This window comes from Oryctolagus cuniculus, chromosome 20, assembly GCF_964237555.1.
Source record: "Oryctolagus cuniculus chromosome 20, mOryCun1.1, whole genome shotgun sequence".
NCBI classification, from domain to species: Eukaryota; Metazoa; Chordata; class Mammalia; order Lagomorpha; family Leporidae; genus Oryctolagus; species Oryctolagus cuniculus.
In genome coordinates this window covers 38,832,627-38,851,752 of record NC_091451.1, presented here as the reverse complement: position 1 = coordinate 38,851,752, position 19,126 = coordinate 38,832,627, and the positions used below count along the sequence as shown (strand labels likewise).

The following is a 19,126-nucleotide window of genomic DNA, read 5'->3' as shown; positions in this document are numbered from 1 at the left end:
GGTCTAGGGAGACATGGACTGAGGCGTGTTGCCCACGAAAATTTAACAACACTGTGTATGAGTGTGAGTATGTGTGTGCATGTGAGTGTGAGTGTGTCAGTGTATGTGTGTGCATGTGAGTGTGTGTCAGTGTATGTGTGTATATGTAGGCACACATGAGTGTGTATATTTGTGTGTGTATGAGTGCTGAGGTATATGAGTGTGTATGTGTGTGCACATGTGTGAATGTGTATGTGTATGTGCATGAGTGTATGTATGTGAGAGTGTGTATCTATGAGAGTGTATGTGAGAGTGTGAATGTATATGAGAGTGTGTGTGTGTGTTCATGTGTATATGTGTGTATATGCACAAGTTTGTGTATGTGAGTGTGAGTATATGTGTATGTATGAGCGTATGTGTATACGTGTGTTTGTGTGAATGTGTGTACATGTGTGTATGTATGTGTGATGTATGTGTGTATGTGTGTTTGTGTGAATGTGTATATATGTGTGCTTGTGTGTGTATGTTAGAGCATGTGTGAGTGTATATGTGTGTGTGAGTGTGTGCACATGTATGTGTGTGAGTATATGTGTGTGTAAGTGTGTGTGTGTACACAGTCAAGGATGGGATGGCTTTCAGAGGGCTGGGCCAGTGTCACCGGTGACTCAGGCCCACAAGTCAGGTGGCCCAGGGCCAGGGGACCGCAGTGCTGTGACAGTGGTTGGGGACAGTGGGCGGCCAGGTGAGGAGACGGGCGTCCCCCGAGTTTCTGGGCCACGGAGGGCAGTGGGGTTGCCTGCAGGCAGCTCCTGGGCAAGTCGGGGCGGTGGCCTGCAGCGAGGAGGCGGGGAGGCCGGGACCCTTCCGGAGGGCAGGTGCGTGACAGCAGCTGGAGCAGTGCAGGCCTAAGCCCCTGCGTGGGGCAGGAGCGCCCTCGCCCCTGCAGGAAGCGCTCCTTTTGTGCGAGGCAGGGGCTTGGGGGCCCGCAGAGGACTCTGGCAGAACCAGCCAGGGCCGGCTCCCAGCACAGAGGCCTGGGGCAGGAGCACAGTGCGGCAGCGGCGACAGAGGCAGGAGTCACTTCCAAAACAGCGGGCGGGCGGTGCAGCGGGCGCGGGCTTGTTTGCCACTCCACCGGGGGGGGGGGTGCAGCGGGCAGCGCCTCCCCTGTGCTGTTCCTGCTTGCATCAACCATTCTTGCATGCGGGCCAGATCCCCAGTGCCCCGGGCGGCAGGGGGAGGCGAGGGCACCCTCTTCTTCCTCGCGGGGCCGAGGCTCCGTGTCATCCACGGCAAATAATAACACGGGCAATGCCTGTGGGCGTTCAGTGACCACGGGATGCTCCCCACTGACTCCTCAAGGCCACCGTGCGCGAGCGGGGCCCGTCGCCCGCCTTGTCAGAGGTGGACCTGAGATTTGGAGAGGTGGAGGCTCCTGCCTGAATCCAGGGAATCCAACCCGGCCTCTTCCTCCAGGCCCACAAGCAAAGCCACGGCCTCCTGCAGGTTCTCTGGGGACCAGGGCAGAAGCAAAACAGCATCTGCATGCACCCAGGAGAAATGTCCCTGGCACAGGGCGGGCGTCATAAGGTGCCCGTATACTGTGGCCTAGACGGGTCCAAGAGACTTCCCGAAGGAGGCACAGAAATATCTCTGGGCCCACCCAGTGGCTCCGGAGGGCTTGCAGCCTCAACTCCGTCCCAAGCGCCAGAGCCGGGGCATTTGCTACCCAGGGGCAGAAGGGAAGCTGTTGAGCTCTTTGGGGGTGACGGGGATGTTTGGGGAGGCCATGGTGGAGCCAGACTCACTTGATTCCTTATCTCCCTGGTTTTTTATAGACAGGGACAGAGAGAGACGTGATTAAGGGGAGAAGAAACAAACAGGGGAGGCTGAGAGAGGAGCAGCAAAGGATTTCAGTGAAGGCAGGGGAGGGGGATGAGCCCAGAGGGAGAGAGAGTGGGAAGAGGGCCCGGCCGATCTGTAACCTCCCAGCCAGGCCTGCGGCTGCGCGCTGGTGAGGAGGGGGCTCTGGGAGAGCCCAGGCCCCCCACTCTGCTGCCTGCAGTGAGCACCCACAGGCTCCCAGGGCCTGCGGGCCAGAGCAGGGCTGGACAGGGCTGCACTTGGGCTGTTGGGGGGCTGGGCAGGGCTGCATTTGGGCTGTTGAGGGGCCCGGAGGCTCGGAGGTGGGCGAGCCAGTCCCCCGCCCACCCCTGGCCACCATGGGCACACACAGCCGAGGCAGCAGAGGCTGGGCCGGGGGCCTGGAGCCCCGTGTCCCGGGCAGTACATTGCTGAGCCACCCTGGTGGGCCGGCTGCCGAGGGAGGGGCCTGGGCCAGGGGGCAGGGCAGCGCCCCCGTGCGGGCGGCTGAGACAAAGGTGACCCACGGGCCTGACTTGATAGCCTGGGTGTCCAGAGAGAGAAAATGGAAACTTGGCATTGGCTGACGCTTTTCTTAGCTGGCGCTCGTGGGCACGGCCTCAGTCCCTGGGCCTTGGGCCTGGGTAGTTTACCCTCCCCCTTGGCGTGGAGCGCTTTCCACAGAAGGCAGGAGCCGATTTTTTTTTTTCCTGTTTTTCTTGCTCCCTTCTCTGCCTCTAACCCTCGCTTTTTGGGGTGACTTCCTCAATGAATCCTCATAAGCAAAGTACTGAGGCTTGTTCTTGTTCCCTAGAACATTAGGGAGAGATTCACCCAGAATTGGGTCAGCAAGGGGTGGCTCCACGGCCGCCGGAGCCACAGTGTTCCCCTCCGTGCAATGGGCACAGACTGTCCGACTGTGTGGTGAACAAGGCAGATCCGCGGCTGTCACCTCCTACTGGTGCCCACGTGACAGTCACATCCCCTGTCTGGGCCTCGGTTTTCCCTCGCACAAAGGGGAGAGGAACCCAGCCTGGTGGCACCGGCCGAAGTCTGCAGCCCTGAGCAGCCCGAGGCCCAGGCCCCTGACAACCAGGAGATGGCTGGAAGCCAGCGCAGAAGGTTCTGAGGTTCATCCTCAGCGTCTGGACTAAGGGCTCAAACCCCCGCAGCTGGGCGGCCCCTGCGGAGCCCTGCCCCACAGCCCAGGGCCCATCTGGGGCTTTGCCTGAGCCCGAGGGCACGGTGGACTGGATTCCCTCCCAGCCCAGGGCACTCCGGAGCCAGGGCCGAACCTCCAGGGGGGCGAGGGTCCGGAGCAACTACCCCTCACCTCTGCGCTTGGTGCTCAGTGTCACGGGAACGGGGGGGGGGCAGGCGCCCGGGGGCAGATCCCCTGCCCCTTCCATGGCGGACTCAGCCTGCCCCTCTGCTCGGTGGGGACGCTGACTTCCCCTGGCGCTGAGAAGGTCAAGAGGTGCAGCTTTGGGAAGCGGCGAGGAAAACACGCAGGGACCCTTGGCCGCCGCTCAGGTCTGACAGCAGCAGGACTCGGCACGAGAGAAGCCCTGCGTGTCCCCCAGCCACGCTGTATGTCTCCCAGCCACGCTGCGTGTCCCCCAGCCATGGGGCCCCCACAAGGGTTTCCTCAGCCGTCCTGGGTCCCCTCTGCATGCTGGGCTCAGCAGGGCGCAGAGATCCGGCTCCCGGAGAGGGGGCGCTGCGGGGCGCGGGGTTGGGCAGCCCTCCCTCGGGGAGACCTGCAGCCTTGGGAAGAGAGGGACAAATGGTCCATGCACACCTGCGTGACAGGCGCTCTGCGAGCACATGCATGGCACATGTGTGTTATTGCACTGTGTCATGTGTGTGTTATATGTTCTCATAGCGGCTTCAGCTGAACTCCAGCGCTACTCAAATCTTAAACCCCAAGAGGCTGCTGTTAGAGACACAGGCTGAGAACTGGGCAGAAGTCAGAAGTCAGTAGTCGCCTCTCTTCCTTGTCACTTTCTCCCTGGGTGCGCCTCAGCGTCCACATCTAGCAACGCTCTGTGGCAGGCGCAATGCACGACTCAAGCTGGAAGCACGTGCTGAGCGCCTCAGTGGCCTGCAGGGGAGGCGTGTGGTCCCGGTGCCGCCTGGGAGTGGGGAGCAGTGATCTGAGAGGGACAGGTGGCTTTGAGCGGCAGCAAAGTGGAGCGGCCCACGCTGCTCACCCTGCGGGGTGCGGGTGGACCCCAAGAGAAATGCAAGTGTTCACACAGCATTGCTGAGCAAGGGCGCCGAGCTCCCCCTGCGGGCAGTCAGCCGGGCCAGAGATTCAAGGCCAGGACCGAGAGCCGCCTGGGCTACAGGTCGGTCCTTGACCAGGGCCTGGGGGCTATGGGAGGAGGGGCTTGGGGAGAGGCGGGCAGAGGCAGCGGGGCTGGCTGGGAGCAGGGCAGACTCTCCTCACCTCCCTGCTCCCTCCCAGCCACAGGGGCTGGCGGCCACCACTTGGCCTGGCCTGTTGTCTCCAGAAAGCTTACTTTCACTTTCGCTCAAGCTCGATCTCTCTAGATGGAGGGAGCTTGGGGAATCGCTTAGGCCACGCCTCCTTGGGAACCATCCTGTCCTGAGCTTGAGCCTCTTCCAGCAGGAGGAGTCCCGGATGTCGCCCCCACCCTGGGAGGCCACAGCAGGGGCTCTGAGCCCCAGTGCCTGTAGAGTTTTCCAGGGGCCCTGGGCTGTGTGCCGGGTACTGACGCCCACATCATCCCTGAACCTGATTGCTTCTGTCGACACGGCCACAGGCTTGTCTGCATGGTCTTCACCCTGCAGATGGCCACAGTGGGGCGCAGAGGGTGTGAGGAGCCTGCTCCCCATCACACGGCCAGCAGGTGGCAGGGTAGTCACCAAGGCCAAGGCCGTCTGCCCCACTCAGCATCTCTACACCTCTCCTTCCATGCACCTGAAGAATTCTCATGACCCTGCCCTTCATTCTCTGTCTATCCAGCACTTATGAAGCACCTACTGTATACCTGGCTTTGGCTCAGGTCCTGGGGTTGCTGCAGGAATGGGGACACAGTCCTGTTCTTTGGGAGTTTCTCGACTCCACAGGGCACCAGGCCCCTCTCAAGGGGTCAGGTGCACTTGGGGGCAGCTTGAGATGGTGTAGCAATCAGGGACGCTTCCTGGTGGAGGAGGCGCATGGGCTGACTTGCCAGGCAGGGTAGGCAGAGGAGGGCATCACGGGCTCTACGTACGAGGACCACCGAGGATGGGAGGCGGCTTGTCTGGCCTCACTCCTGACCCCAGGTCCTGGCTGACAGGGAGCTGCATGGGCTGGAAGGCAGCTGCTGGTCCTCCTTGATGCCCCCTGACCTCCTGGCTGGGCTCCCTGCAGGCCCAGTTTGCTGATAGGACATCCAGGGGTGATCTCTGCCCACTGCTGCCCCGCAAACGACCCCACTCCCCACCCCACCCCCCACACACACAGGGCCTCTGCCCTGCCGCCAGTTCCCAGGCAGACCCAGGCATGCGGCGGGTGGAGGAGGACCCCTTTTCTTGGCCCATTTCACAGATGCAGAAACTGAGAACCCACTTAGGCACTGATCTGAGGACTTTCCATGTGTTAACCCAGGTCATCCTGTCACAGCCGTCTCTGTCCATTTTACAGAGGGCCCTTGGGAGAGGTGATGGCTCCCCAGGACCCAAGGGCTGGGGTGCAGCAGAGAGAACATGAGAGGCACTCCCAGCCTGCTGCCAGCCGGCTGTGCACGCCAGCCCTGGAGCACCCTTCTGCTGTCCACCCTGGGATGGGCCGGGCAAGGCCCACTGGCCTCCTGCTCTCCCTGGAAAGGTGCATTTTTAATCCTGATCAGCCCCTCAGAGAGGGGCTGCCGGCCGCCTACCAAGACCCAGGCCCTGAAGGCAGCTCCGTGCCCAGGCAGAGGCCTCAGAAACTGAGCTGGGCAGGGTGAAGGCAAAGGGAGAACTGAGGCAACCCCAGCATCACCCTCCTCACTCCTGCGGAGAGAGTTACTCCTGTTAGGGCCATTTTACAGATGGAGAAACTGAGATTCCAAGAGACCGAGCAGCTAATGACTGGAAAGGCTGGGACTGGAACTCAGTCAGCTGACTCCATGGCAGCTTTGGGACTCCCCAGCCCCGAGAGAGAGGCCCCCAGCATCCCTGGCAGGGCTGTGATGGCATCGGGCCGGCAACCGGGAGTCTCCTCTCCTGGCTTGCTTGCGGCTGGGTCCACGGCTAAGCCCAGATGCTCCTGAGCCCTGTGCATTCCACCAGCAACCCCGTGAGGTTCACCACTTGTGCAAGGGGACACTACAGGTGGGTATCACCCAAGAACCCCCAACAAGATTGGGATTCAGATGCCACTGTTCCAGGCATCTGTCTTCATGCAAACGCTTCCCCTCCTCCTTTGAACCTCAACGGTCTCATCTGTAAAATGGGACCACACACAGGGGCTCCTTTTGGAAGGAGTGGAGGTGTGGAAGAACTAAGTTAACTGGTTGAGAAAGCTTTTTTCCTTGCAGAGCTCTTGTGAGGTTAACGCAGTGTGGACAGTGTGCCCCCCGCCACGCACCCACCGTGGGAAGGCACCGGCAGCGCCTGGTGACCCTGGAATTAGCTGGAGGTAGGGCAGTTCCAGGTGCAGGGCGGTGTGAGGCCTGTGGTCAGGGAGGGGCACTGCAGCCCAGCACTGCCCCTCAGCCTCTGACTGGCCCATGCAGTGAGAGAGTGGCAGGACCTCAGTCCAATCACTGCTCTACCCTGTGTGAGCCACCCACCCACACCTGGCCCATGTGTTGCCCCCAGCACGGGGAAGTGCCCGTCTTATTCCCATTCTTACTGATTCAGGAACTGAGGCCCAGCCCAGGACAGGGAAGCACCTTGCCCGAGGTCACGGAGCTTTGTAAGTTGCAGAATGGAGATTCGACACAGAGCTCCTGACCTCCAGACCCGAGAGCCCTGCACTCCCTCCTGGTGCCCTGCTCCCCTGTGGCCAAGCTAGGCTCTGTATACACTAGGAACCTGTCCAAGTGGCCATGGGGGCTCCCAGGAGCAGGGAGTTTGGGGTTCAATGGCACAGGCCCCACCAAACGTCTCACTGAATTGTAGGCTCTTCAGAACTGGAAAAGCCCTTGGGCACCTTCCAGCTCCAAATCCTCCGTTCACCGTGGGAAAGCCGGAGAGGGCAGGGACTTGGTAGGGTCACACAGCACCGGAACATCAGCATGGAGATTGCAGCTCAGGCTTCTGACTCTTGGCCCAGTGCCCCCTGGCCTCGTCAGCCCACCCTTAGGACAAGCCCTTGGCAGCCACATTTTCTGCCGGTTTGGTGCCACACACACGGAGGTGCCATCTTGCTGCAGGTGGGTGGGTAAAGCTGGACCCTGGCCCTGGAGAGGCACACACAGGCCACTCCTCACTGGGCAGAGCCCCTCCTCCCTCTCCTTGAAAGCAGACCTGGGCCAACCCAGCCTGGGAGGGACCTCAGCCACACACAGGCCGGGGACAGGGCAGGAAGCCCGGCCTCGGCCAGCTGGGGATAGAGACCCATCTGGCTGCACGGGTGTCCCCTGCCAGGACAAGGGGGTGGAGGGCAGGCTGGAATCTAACTGCCAATTAACAGACGGGACAACAGTGACGGAGCCGCCTGAGCAAGAGACGCGGGCACAAACCCAATGTCTCGGTTCCGGTCCCAGGTTCTTCTAATCTTAGAGTGGATGCCACCATTGGTGCCGAAGGGGTGGCCCCCAAACGTTAGGGTCTTGGGGCAGCTTCTCCTCCCCTAGCGTGGAGCCCAGCCTGGCCACTGACCCACTGATCTAGAGCAGTCGTGGCCACACTGGGAAGTCATGAGAGGCTTGGACACTGCATGTCCAGGCCCCAGCCGTGGAGGCTTTGGGCTCATTGGCCTGGGCTGGGACAGGGCCTGGGTCTACTTTCAAGGCTCTCAGCAAGACCTGAGGACCATCTGTTAAGATGATTTTTGACTGCATAGAACAGAAAACCCAACTCACCTTGGCTGGACCCACAAAGATCTTCAGCCTTTTGCTATCAAGTAGGCTGGGGGTGGGTGCAGAGCCAGCATGAGTTTAGCAGCTCAGTGATCCAGTGAGAGACCTAGAAGACCTATCATTCATTCTGTCCAGCTCGCTCACTCCACCTGTCACACACTCTGTCCCCGGCGTGGTCGCAAGGGAGCCGCCGCAGCTCCAAGCTTTAACCCCTCCAAAGCAGAGGTTGGGGCCAGGAGTCGTTTTCCTCTCTGCTCCCTCGTGTCTTAGGGAAGGAGGTCTCTGCTAGCAGCGCCCCAGCAGAAGTTCTGTCTTTGGACAAAACCAGGCTATGTAGGCCGGCGCCGCGGCTCACTAGGCTAATCCTCCGCCTTGCGGCGCCAGCACACCGGGTTCTAGTCCTGGTCGGGGCGCTGGATTCTGTCCCGGTTGTCCCTCTTCCAGGCCAGCTCTCTGCTGTGGCCCGGGAGTGCAGTGGAGGATGGCCCAAGTGCTTGGGCCCTGTACCCCATGGGAGACCAGGAGAAGCACCTGGCTCCTGCCATCGGATCAGTGCGGTGCGCCGGCCGCAGTGCACTGGCTGTGGCGGCCATTGGAGGGTGAACCAACGGCAAAGGAAAACCTTTCTCTTTGTCTGTCTCTCTCACTGTCCACTCTGCCTGTCAAAAAAACAAACAAACAAACAAACAAAAAAAAAAAAAACAGGCTACGTGCTCACTAGCCAGGAGACGGGTGTGTTGCCCCTGGCTTGGAACAATCTGGATTCATCGTGGGCCAGGACACCCCACTGCATGGACAGAGCCAGGGTCTGCTCGCAGGGACCATGAGGGCATCAATGGACTCAGGCTCATCCTGTGATAATGGAGACATTCACCCAGCCTCACGGTGACCCTCAAGTTCCTTCTATAGGGCGCTGACCTTGGAAAGAGGGTCAGGGGTCAAGTGCACACATGAGCTACTGACCGCAGCCCAGAGGGAGAAGCTCCTCTCTCAGGGCACTTGCCCCCGACCTGAGCACGAGGAGCAATGCTAGGTGTGTAGGTAAGCCTTGACAGCCAAGCACTGATCTGCAGGCCAGCCCACACCCCAAAACTCAGCTGGGCAGGGCTCCCCGGGCAGGTGAGCTCCAGTTGCCCTCCACGTGGGTTCCCTCTGGGGCTCAGCCTGAAGCGCAGCTCCTCTCCTTGGGCTGGCAGAGGAGCAGGCGCAAACTCCAAGGCACAAGTCCGGGCTGAATGGCTGTTTGTGTCGTGCCCACCTGTGTTCACGGCCAGAGCAGATCACGTGGATGTGGGTCCACCAGTGCTGGGGAAGGGAGGGGGAATATTGGCCTCCAGGCGGCTGATAACCAGGCTAAGGATTTTCTAAAAGCTGTCTCTTCCACCGAGGTCCGTCTCTCCTTGAAGCATTTTTCAAGGAGCCAGCCCCTGGGATTAACGGACCAATCATGCGACTGATTGATTTTAACCAGCTCGTGTGACCTCCGATAGTGGGCCCACGTCTGATTCATCTCTGTGTCCTCAGGCCTAGCACAGCACAGGGCACGGGAGCCACAGCATGACAGCACGTGGCTGGCGATCGGAACAACAGTGTAGCCATCGCTGGTGCAACTCCCCGAGGGCAGAGCTGTTTGTCTGTCGGGGTCACTGCTGTATCCCCAGTGCTTGGGAGAGAGCCTGGCATACAGTAGGTGCTCAAGAAATCATCGTCCAGTGACCGTACGAGCACATATGTGTGTGTACACATAGGAACGGATGGCTACACGTGGAGCGAAGAGGTGGGACTGTGGATGGACGGGAGGACAGACAGAATGGATGATGTAGGCATGGATACCGGTGGTAAGACAGACGTGTGAGTGGTTGTGTGAGTGGACAGACAGATGGACAGGAGGATGGATGGGGGGCTGGGAGGTCTGGTGGGGGGTAGGTGCTTAGACGGTTGGATATATAGATGGATAGGTGGATGGGTGGATAGATGAGGGACCGTCAACAAATTCATGGAAAATATGTACTAGGAAAATACCGTGCACTGATATTCAAAGTTGTTTTTTTTTTTCACCAAAACATACTTATTTTAAATCCCATTTTCTAGGAACCCCTCTTGCGGGTGGGTGGGCAGTGGAAGGCTGTGTGGAAGGATGAGTAAGTGGCTGGATGGAGGGAGGGACCGGTGAGCGGACAGGCGGATGTGTGCATGGCTGCGTGGCTGAGACAGCCAAATGGGTGACCAGTGAGTCCGTGGCCGACAGGAGGAAGCACAGCCTTCCGTGGGCACACGTGGCCGTCTTGCAGAACGGCTGCGACCAGGACACTTGTGGTCTCTTCCAGGGTTTTCTCCCTTGCCGTTCGCTCCTCCCTGCCGAGGGGCCGTTCTGGAAGCCAGGGCGCGAGGAGGAAGAGGATGGCGACGGAGATCCGCGCCCGGGGCCGGCAGCGCGCCATCGGGCAGGAGGAATACAGTCTGTACAGCAGCCTGAGCGAGGAGGAGCTCGTCCAGATGGCCATCGAGCAGAGCCTGGCCGACAAGGCCTGCGGCCCGGCCGCTCCTGAGGCCGCCGGCTCCACTCGTGCCAACCGCCAAGCTGCCCACTGCTACCCCAGGACCAGGTGAGCGAGACAAGGCCCAGGAGGCATCTGAGTGGGGGCCCACGGGGGCGTCTGTAAGGTGTGGGTCCCAAGTGCTGCTGTCCAAAACCAAGTGATCCCAGTCTCCGGGATGCCTCCCAATGCCTTAGAGATTTGCATTTGTCATCTAAGCTTACGGCGACGGTGCCAGGCCCTGCGGTAAGTGCGTGCAGCGGGCCCTCGGTGTCTGCAGGGGGTTGGTCTCGGGACCCCCATGGTGACCAGCACCCCCTCAGACGCTCACGGCCCTGGTATAAACAGGCCTAGAACCGGCCTGTGTCGGAGGCTCGGCTCTGTGTGCTTGCAGTCGGCTCTGACGACACCGTGTGCTCGGGAAAGACATCCTTTCCCCCTAAATCTCTCTGGCCCGTGGTTGGCTGACTCCACGGATGCCGGGGGCAGCTGGGCACCCTCGCCTCGTTGCTCCAGGCAAAGCCCACGCCCCACATACAGAGGCGGAAACCGAAGGCCAGGGCTGAGGTCACGCGGCTGCAGGGTGCAGTTGCCCACGGTGGGACCTGCTGGCTCCTGAGCCCGAGCTCTGGCCGTGCGGGGCTGGCTTTGCGCTTGCGCTCGGCCTCTGTAGAGCAGGTGCTGGGAGTCTGGCCAGTGCTCCCAACCCCTGACACAGCTTCCTGAGGAAGCATGCCTGGGAGGCCAGGGTGAGCGCCCAGGACGGCCTCCTGCCTCCTTGTTCCCGCTCCATCTCAGCATCCGGGTCACAGCACCTCCCCCAAAATACGACGCGAGTGCCAACTGCAGCCCACAGGTGCAGTTTCTAATACATACGCTCTGGGTCACATGACGGAAGTGAGGAGAAACAGGCGAAATTCATTTTTCTCTCTACTCGATGCCCAAAATATCGTTTCCACATATCATCAGTACAAAAACCACGCGGGAGACGTGCGCCTTCTTCCTCTACTATGATGTCTTGGACATGCAGTGGCAGCTTGCAGCACGTGGCAGGTCAGAGTGGACACACAGCACGTGCTCAGAGCCAGTGTGGCCAGTGGCTGCCAAGTGGGGCAGCTCCCATCTCAAGGACACCTTCCTTGGGAGAGCTGGGAGCCAGAGTGAATGGAGCCTTTGTTGAATGAACCCTTGAAACGCTTTTAGGAAAGAAATGAATTATAAAAGTGCTTTTGCTCACTCCTGAGCCAAGGTCAGGTGTATTTGGGGGATGAGTGGCAGGGTCCTGAGGATGGCTAGGATCCTTGTGTTGGTGTCACGTTGGGGCAAGGACCTCAAATCTCGCTGTCTCTAGTAACCAGCTGACCTTGGGCAAGCCACTTACCCTCTGAGAAGCTCAACTTCGCCTCTAATCACAATAAGCAGGCTTTGGCAGTGTCCAGGCACAGCTGATCAGGGAGAAAGGCAGGCAACGGCCCATCTCAGCCCCGCCCCCCAGGAACACCTGCCTTTGTGCCCTTGACCCTTGCCGGGCTGGAGCCCCTCTGTCAGGCCGGCTGGGCTGAGGACGCCCCTGTAGCCTCATTAAGTAGCTGGCAGCAGTGCGGCGACTCCAAGGCCTTGAGCTGTCCCCGAGGACCTGGCTTTCTGGCGCAGAAACCCAGCACCCAGGGAGCTGACTCAGCGAGGTCTACACTGGAGGAGGCAGACACAGCTTCCTCCTCTCAGCCTGGATCAGAGGCAGCAGGGCAGCAGAGGCCGGCGCTGTGCGGAAGCCAGCAGGCCCTCTCCCCAGCGGAGCCCCTCCCACAAGCCCCAGGGCCACTTAGGAACCTTAGAACCAATGCCCCCTCCTCCATCTCGGGGTGAGGAAGTGGGCAGCAGCGTGGGCCGTTGCATTTCTGCAGCCTCCTGGGACAGCAGCCCTCACAGGGAAGGGAAAGCACTCTCCTTGGGTCAGGCACCCTCGGCTACGACGCAGGCCCAGGCCATGTCCCTGCCCTGGTGGGACCCGAGACCTCCTGGCTTCAGCCCTGCCCCTCTGTCCCTTTGTCTCTGGACCGGGCCGCGCCTGGGAAGAAAAACCCTTGGACGTGGTGTTGAGTGCAACTCTCCTCCTCCCCCTGCACACAAGTGCCTCCCACGTGCCCGACACACATGAAGACGCTCGGTGCTTTAAGAAGCCACGCAAGGTGGATGGTCCTGGGGCCAATTCACAGGTCAGAAAACGCACACGACAGGGCCAGAATTGGAGCGAGGTCGGTCAGCTCCGAGGTCCAGACGGGCAGCAGGCTCTGCTGACGCCACCAGGGCCGCTTGCTGCTTCCTCCCCAGCCCCCCACCTTGAAGTGGGGTTCTGGCCTGGTCATATCCGCCTCCCCACGGTCAAGGTCCCCAGAGCCACGTCTCACGCACACCCAGGCAGCTCCTTTGCCTCCCTCAGGTCTCCTGCTGGAGTTTACCTCTCCCAGGTGCTACCCCAGGCGCACCCCCAGGCCCTCGCTCTGGCTGCTGCAGCTGTTTTCCTATTTGGCATGAAGCCCCGTGTCTGACCCAGGGCAAGCTCCAAGATCCGTGAGCAAGCGAATGGGTGAGCAAAATCACGAAGCAAGAGGCGGGAAGAGGAGTAGCTTTGGAGTCACAACGTTCCTCCTCCTCACTCACTAGCTGTGCAACCTTGGCGAGTTACTTTCCCTATCTGAGCCCCAGTGACTTCATCCCTAAAATGCAAAAAACGAAAGCTTGCCTGGCAAAGATGAGGAGGTTGGTGCGGGGGCTTCCCGCATGGCCTGCAGCTTGGCTGGGCCTCCCTGCCCCTCCCTAGTGCCCTGAGCACCCGCCCTGTGACGGCCTCTGCTTCCCCAGCTACACTGCGAGCTGCCTGGGGACAGGAAGCAGACATTGTTCACTCTGATATGCTCAGCCGAGAGCCTGTATATCATAGGTGCCTAATACGTACATATATTTGGCAAATAATTGCACTTTAAAACCCAGAAAGTGGATGAGGCATTTGGCTTAACAGTTAACGTGCTGCATGGGACACAGGTATCTCGTACCAGGCACCAGGGTTCAAGTCCCAGCTCCTGCTAAACGTGCACCCAGGGAGACAGCAGGTGCTGGCTCAAGTCCTTGGGTTCCTGCCACCCACGTGGAAGACCTGGAGGGAGGTCTAGGCTGCTGGCTTCGGCCTGGCCCAGACTTGGCTATTGTGGCATTTGAGGAGTGAACCAGCATGTGGAAGATCTCTCTGTTCCCTCCCTATCTACCTTTCAAATATTTAAAAAGAGAGAGAGAGAAAAGAAGAGAAAAAGAAACCAACAAAATACTCTAGGAATGTAGTTGGTCATTATCTTCTGTGACCAAAACAGCAGTCACCGGAGCCGTTGGGGTCCCGGGCACGAGAGCCAGCTCAGCCCCACAGGAAATGGGGTCTCCTCTCCAGAGCCTCTGCCCCTTGCTTGTCCCCCGCCAGGACGTCAGGGGTGACGTCTGGAAGCTGCACGAGGACCACCGGGCACGCTTTGGCCCAGCGCTGCTCCCCGAGAGGCAGAGCCGCCTTCCTGCACGGTGGAGGGGTGAGGCCAGGTGTCCACACTGCCACGGCCCGGCCAGCCCCGGAGGGTATACCGTCTTCAGACTTCCGCATTTCATGGAAAATGTTTCTGAGAAGACAAAGGAGGAAAACGCAAAGCAGGAAGTTGTTTGGGTGCTGCGTGCACAGCTGTGAGCAGTTCAAGTCCGCCCACCCACTCTTACTGTGCACTGGCCCTGGGCCTGGGGGGCGCCCTCCCTGCTCTCCTGGTTGAATGGCGGGAAAAGCCACAGGTGCACGGGGACCAGCAGAGAGAGCGCAGCGGCAGGGCTGGCTCCGTCTCCGAGCGACGCAGAGAGGTCAGCTCACCCAGGCCAGGGCGGGGGCGTTGCGGGGAGAGGAGAATGGAGGAAGCGAACCTCCGAGCCCCCCCCCCCCAGCTTCCTCATTTGCAAAGGAAGCCAAGTTCACCCCTGCACGCAGGGGCAGGGGTGACGGGGCGCTCCGAACTTGCTACCTGAACAAACGTGCGGGCAGAGCTGCTGCCGTGTGGGTTTCACGTCCCTCTCCACACGTGGCTCCTCTCTGGCCAGCCCGGGGAAGCTGATCCACGGACCCTGGGGGAGTGAGCATTGCAGGGCTGGGGGATAGCTTGAGGCCAGGAGCTCTCCCCTACTCTACCCAGGAATTTGAGATTTTTTTCTCCTTCAAAGGCCTTGGTTTATCTGTCTGGATCCGTTCATTTGGATTTATGAAGCACCTCCTGCGTGCCAGGCATTGGACTCTTGGTATCTGTGCCCAGTGCCCTGGGGTTCAGATGCAAGGACAGACAGAGCTTCCTGGCACAGAGCAGGCATGGGAACCCCCTCCCCAGTGCAGACGCCTCCTTGGCACCAGCGGCCAGCCAGCCCTGGCTCAGTGTAAATCCCTTTCTGGCCAGGCGTCTTGCTCAGTACAGAGACTGGTCATCCTCACCTGGCCTCGTCTGCAGCCAGGCTCCGCTGGGCTCCAGGTCAGGGCCTTGGAGCTGGGTTATGGTGACTCACCAGCCCCCAGCCTGCTGCAGATACATGAAGGTAGGGGGGGCCTTCCCTGAGCCCCGGCCAGGTCACGACCTGGCCCACATCCGCCCCGGGCAGGTTTCTCTCACCTCCGATGACAGCCCTGACAGCCCTGCGGTTTGCCCTACTGGGAATTACCCGGGCTGGGGCCCTGCAGGGGGAAGTGGGGCCCCCAGCCTCCATCAGCACCAGCGCAGCCCGAGGGCTCCGAGACTCACCCCACAGTGACCCTGAGCAACCGCATCCTGAGTTCAGAGCTCCAAGTCCAGCCAGCGCCGCAGCTAACCCACATTAGGCTAATCCTCTGCTTGCGGTGCCAGTACCCCAGGTTCTAGTCCTGGTCGGGGCGCCGGTCTGTCCCGGTTGCTCCTCTTCCAGTCCAGCTCTCTGCTGTGGTCCGGGAGTGCAGTGGAGGATGGCCCAAGTCCTTGGGCCCTGCACCCCATGGGAGACCAGGAGGAAGCACCTGGCTCCTGGCTTCGGATCGACGCAGCGCCGGCTGTAGCGGCCATTTGCGGGGTGAACCAACAGAAGGAAGACCTTTCTCTCTGTCTCTCTCTCTCTCTCACTATCTAACTCTGCCTGTCAAAAAAAAAAAAAAAAAAAAAAAGCTCCAAATCCTCCCGCCCAGATCTCAGCTCCCTGCTGCAGCTCTGTGATTGGATGTGTCCTTGTCGCTTACCCTCCTAGCATGTGAATGACTCAAGGAGTCACAAAAGGGCACGTTTTAGTGATCCGTCTCCCCCAGCCCCTGGTGCAGAGCTGGGGACCCAGCCAGAGCCGGGACATCTGTGCTGAATGGAACTCAGTCTGTCCGCTCCTCATCTGTAAAATGGGAACATGCCCTCTGCCTCCATCGGCTGGCAGGGCTGGGGGCGAGGCGGGGCTGAAGCGATGCCTGGACTGGCTTTGTGAACGTTTGTCCTGCGCGCTCGTGAGGGGACGTCCTTGTCACCATCTCACCCCAGCCCCACCGGCCTCAGCGCCCCTGCCACCCCTGCGGCCATCGGGATAGTGCGGGGGGAGATCCTGGCTTCAGGATGGTGCCTGGGGAGGTGGCTTTATCGCTGCTGATTTTTTTTTGAAAGCTTGCTAAAAATATCTGACAGCAATAAGGGGTCGGGGGCCACACGCCAACAGGGGATGAGAGTGGCTGAGACCCGAGAATTGCACAGAGACAGAAGCCCAGGGCTTCGTCAAGACCACCGGGCAGGCGGCTGCGGGGGTGAGCTGACCCGAAGTCACCTGGCAGCTGCTCAGCCCCTCCTGCTCGCAGGGCCAGGAGCAGTGCTGGGAACATGGAGCCCAGCAGCTGGCAGGGCCTGAGGAGGGCAGCCTTGGCTGGCTGGGCTTTGCACGCCCCTTCCCACATGGCGGCTCTTGGATCCATGTGATACATGGAGTTTCTCCCCAGCTATGTGAACAGTGAGGATCCCCCCAGTCTCACGCTGCCCTCCATTGTGCAGGTGAGGAAACCGAGGCCCACAGAGGCCAAGGGGCTTGTTTGAAGCCAGGGCACCTGGCGACGTGGAGGCTGCAGAACGGGAGGGAGGAGGGAACGGCGTTTGGAGGAGGGTGTGCGTGGGGATCCGGGCGGCTCCACTCCCGCAGCCGCTGCCTGCAGCTCAGTCCGAGCCCCAGTGTCCGCACGGGCAAAAGGCAGCCACGTGGACGCCTAGGGCTAATGAGTGAGGGTCTGTGAATGAGCACGGGCAGGGGGCGTCAGAAGAAGAGGGTGATAAGGAGAAGGCAGAGGTGGCGGCAGTGACAGGGGGTGACAGCGCCTGTCCTCTATTCAGCACTGTCTGCCCCACAGTGGTGCTGGAAGACCATGGGTCCTGCTCAGGGCCACCGTGGCAGCTCCCCACGGATTGCCCTCCGCTAGTGGCCGCGTCCTCCCCAGTCCCACCCACGGCCGGCCCTCCGCGCTGCCTGCGACACATGGCAGCTCTCATGCCGCCTGACAGGTGCAGGACAGACAGGGCCGGCTTTTCTCGGGCCACACGGCTAGGAAGTGCCAGAGCCTGGGCTTGCGCTTCTGTCTGACCCCAAGCTCTGACCCCGCTGGTTTCCGCGGCTGTAACCTGCAGACCATGTGTGCCCAGCCCTGGCATCTCAGCTTGGCTGCCCTGTCCCCGCTCCCCCACCCAGCTCTCGTCCAGCCCCTGCAGGACCCCCCCGGCCGGCTGCTGAGCCTGGGCCCCTTTCATCCTGGGACCTGCTGGGGGATGAATGTCACCTTGACTCCTATCTGCTCTCTTGTGGTTGGCTGGGGAGGGGGACCGCCAGGCTGGGGGTGAGGTTAACCTCATTGTTGTCTTATATGGTCATTTAAATCTCCCAGGGCTTCCTCCAAGGGCCAAAAATAATCTGGAGACGCAGCAGCTGTGTCCAGCACACAGAGAGGACCCGGCCATCTGCTTTGGTTCAGCGCCCTGTGCCTGTCTGTCACTCAGTCTCTCCCCGGCTCTGCCTCCATCCTCGGTCCAGCCTCCAGCCATGACCCGCTTCTCCTATGCAGAGTATTTTGCCCTTTTTCACTCCTGCTCTGCACCCTCCAGGTCCACCGCGCCTCCCCAGAGCCCGCCGGCCACGGCCCCGGCCCCCATGGGCTTGTTCCAAGGGGTCCTGCAGAAATACAGCAGCAGCTTGTTCAAGACCTCGCAGCCAGTGTAAGTGACCCCCGCCACCCTGGGCACTGTCTGAGCGGGGGTGGCCGGGAGGGTGGGGGTGGGGAGCAGGGCCACAGCCCCCAGGAAGCTGGGGCACCCAGCAAACCTCTTGCAGGTGCACACCCCCCTACCCTGGCTGCTTCCGCGGTGCTGGGCTCCGTGGCTGCAGACTGCGGGCCTCCAGCAGCCGCCAGCCAGACTGCACCCATGACTGAGCCCTCGAGACCCCCCGGAAAGGGACTGGTGTGGGAGGGGGACCCAGCAGGAGGCAGGCTGGGGCCGTGGCCTCTGACCGGGGCCCCAGGAGCGGGGAGCTGAGGGCTCTGAGTCAGCTGTTTCTGGCCTGTCCCGGCTCCCTCCTGCTCCACACCACTGTGGCCCTGGGCGCAGCCCCTCCAGACACCCACACCCTCAACTTTCGTTTTGTTTTGTGGTCTTTATTTGTTAAGTGTCAGGTGCTAAAATCCAGAAATAATCAGAGCTGCAGGAGGGGTTCTGCCTGCCTGGCACGGGCACTGGGCTCCCGGCTGCCTGGGGAAGCCGCGCCGTCTCCCTCGCTTCTCTGCACCCCCAGGGCCCTCGAGGTGATCAACAGCCAGGGCTGGGCACCCATTCCTGGCTCCGCGCTGCAGGGAGGGGAGGAGCCACCAGCCCGCGTTTGCCTCTCAGCACCAGTCTCAGGCCTGCTGCCCCCACGGCTTCTGGTGCTGCTTGTGGGGCCGACAGCCAGCAGAGGGGGTCCCAGCACTGGGGGCCGAGAGCCAGCAGAGGGGGTCCCAGCGCTGGTCCCAGCCTGGAGTCACCTCTGAGTCTCCCTTCTCTGTAGGACAGGATGGAAGGGACAAAGTGGCCTCCAGGGTGCCCCTCTGGGGCAGGCTCTTGGAGCTCACAGAGGGGTCGTGCCCCACAGCTGGGGAGCCGCGCAGGGGAGTGATGCCTGCGGCCCCTCGCCAAGGCCATGAGCAGAGCTGGTGCCCTCCCTTCCCTTCAGCGGGGCTCCTCCAGGGAGGGGGCCGCCTACCACTTGGGGTGCTTCCTGAGGCTGACCGGGGTGCTCTGCCGCCGGCACTTCGCAGAGCGGCAGCGCTGGTGCTGATGGAGGCTCCGGGACGCATCTGGTCAGTTTCCCACCGTCCTTGCTCGGGCTGTGGTTGACTGACTTCTGCGCTCTGTGCTATTAATAACCAGAGAGTCAGGAGGAAGTGCAGCTCACACCGGTGGGGAGGGGGAGCTGCTGGGAGGCGCGTGGGCTAGCTCCTGGGAACAGTGCCCCCCTCCAAGCTCACTTTTCCATCTGGAAAATGGGGCTGTGTGTACAGCAGCCTCCGCAGAAGGGGGTCTGGGAGTCCTAGCAGGCATGGCACTCACTGGCTCCCTAAGGATAGGGAACAGAGCTGAATGAATGATTGAATGAATGAATGGGCAAGGTGACTCTGACAGCCAAGCAGAGACATCTTTCTGACAG

General features: G+C 60.9%; 1 protein-coding gene and 1 long non-coding RNA gene across 2 annotated transcripts in view; one reads left to right on the top strand and one right to left on the bottom strand.

Moving 5' to 3' along the window:
* ASB2 (ankyrin repeat and SOCS box containing 2) overlaps positions 1–19,126 on the top strand; it is a 36,609-nt gene that overhangs the window by 839 nt on the left and 16,644 nt on the right. Inside the window, exons 2-3 of the mRNA XM_051839133.2 lie at positions 10,190–10,468; positions 17,551–17,661. Of these exons, the coding sequence (XP_051695093.2) occupies positions 10,263–10,468; positions 17,551–17,661 (317 nt within the window). The 5' untranslated portion in view covers positions 10,190–10,262. The remainder of the gene's footprint in view (positions 1–10,189; positions 10,469–17,550; positions 17,662–19,126) is intronic.
* On the bottom strand, positions 13,731–18,837 carry LOC127488746 (uncharacterized). Its single transcript, XR_007916538.2, has 3 exons — positions 18,683–18,837; positions 14,446–14,545; positions 13,731–14,058 (listed from the first exon to the last, which is right to left on the bottom strand). It is a non-coding gene; the product is annotated as an uncharacterized lncRNA (long non-coding RNA).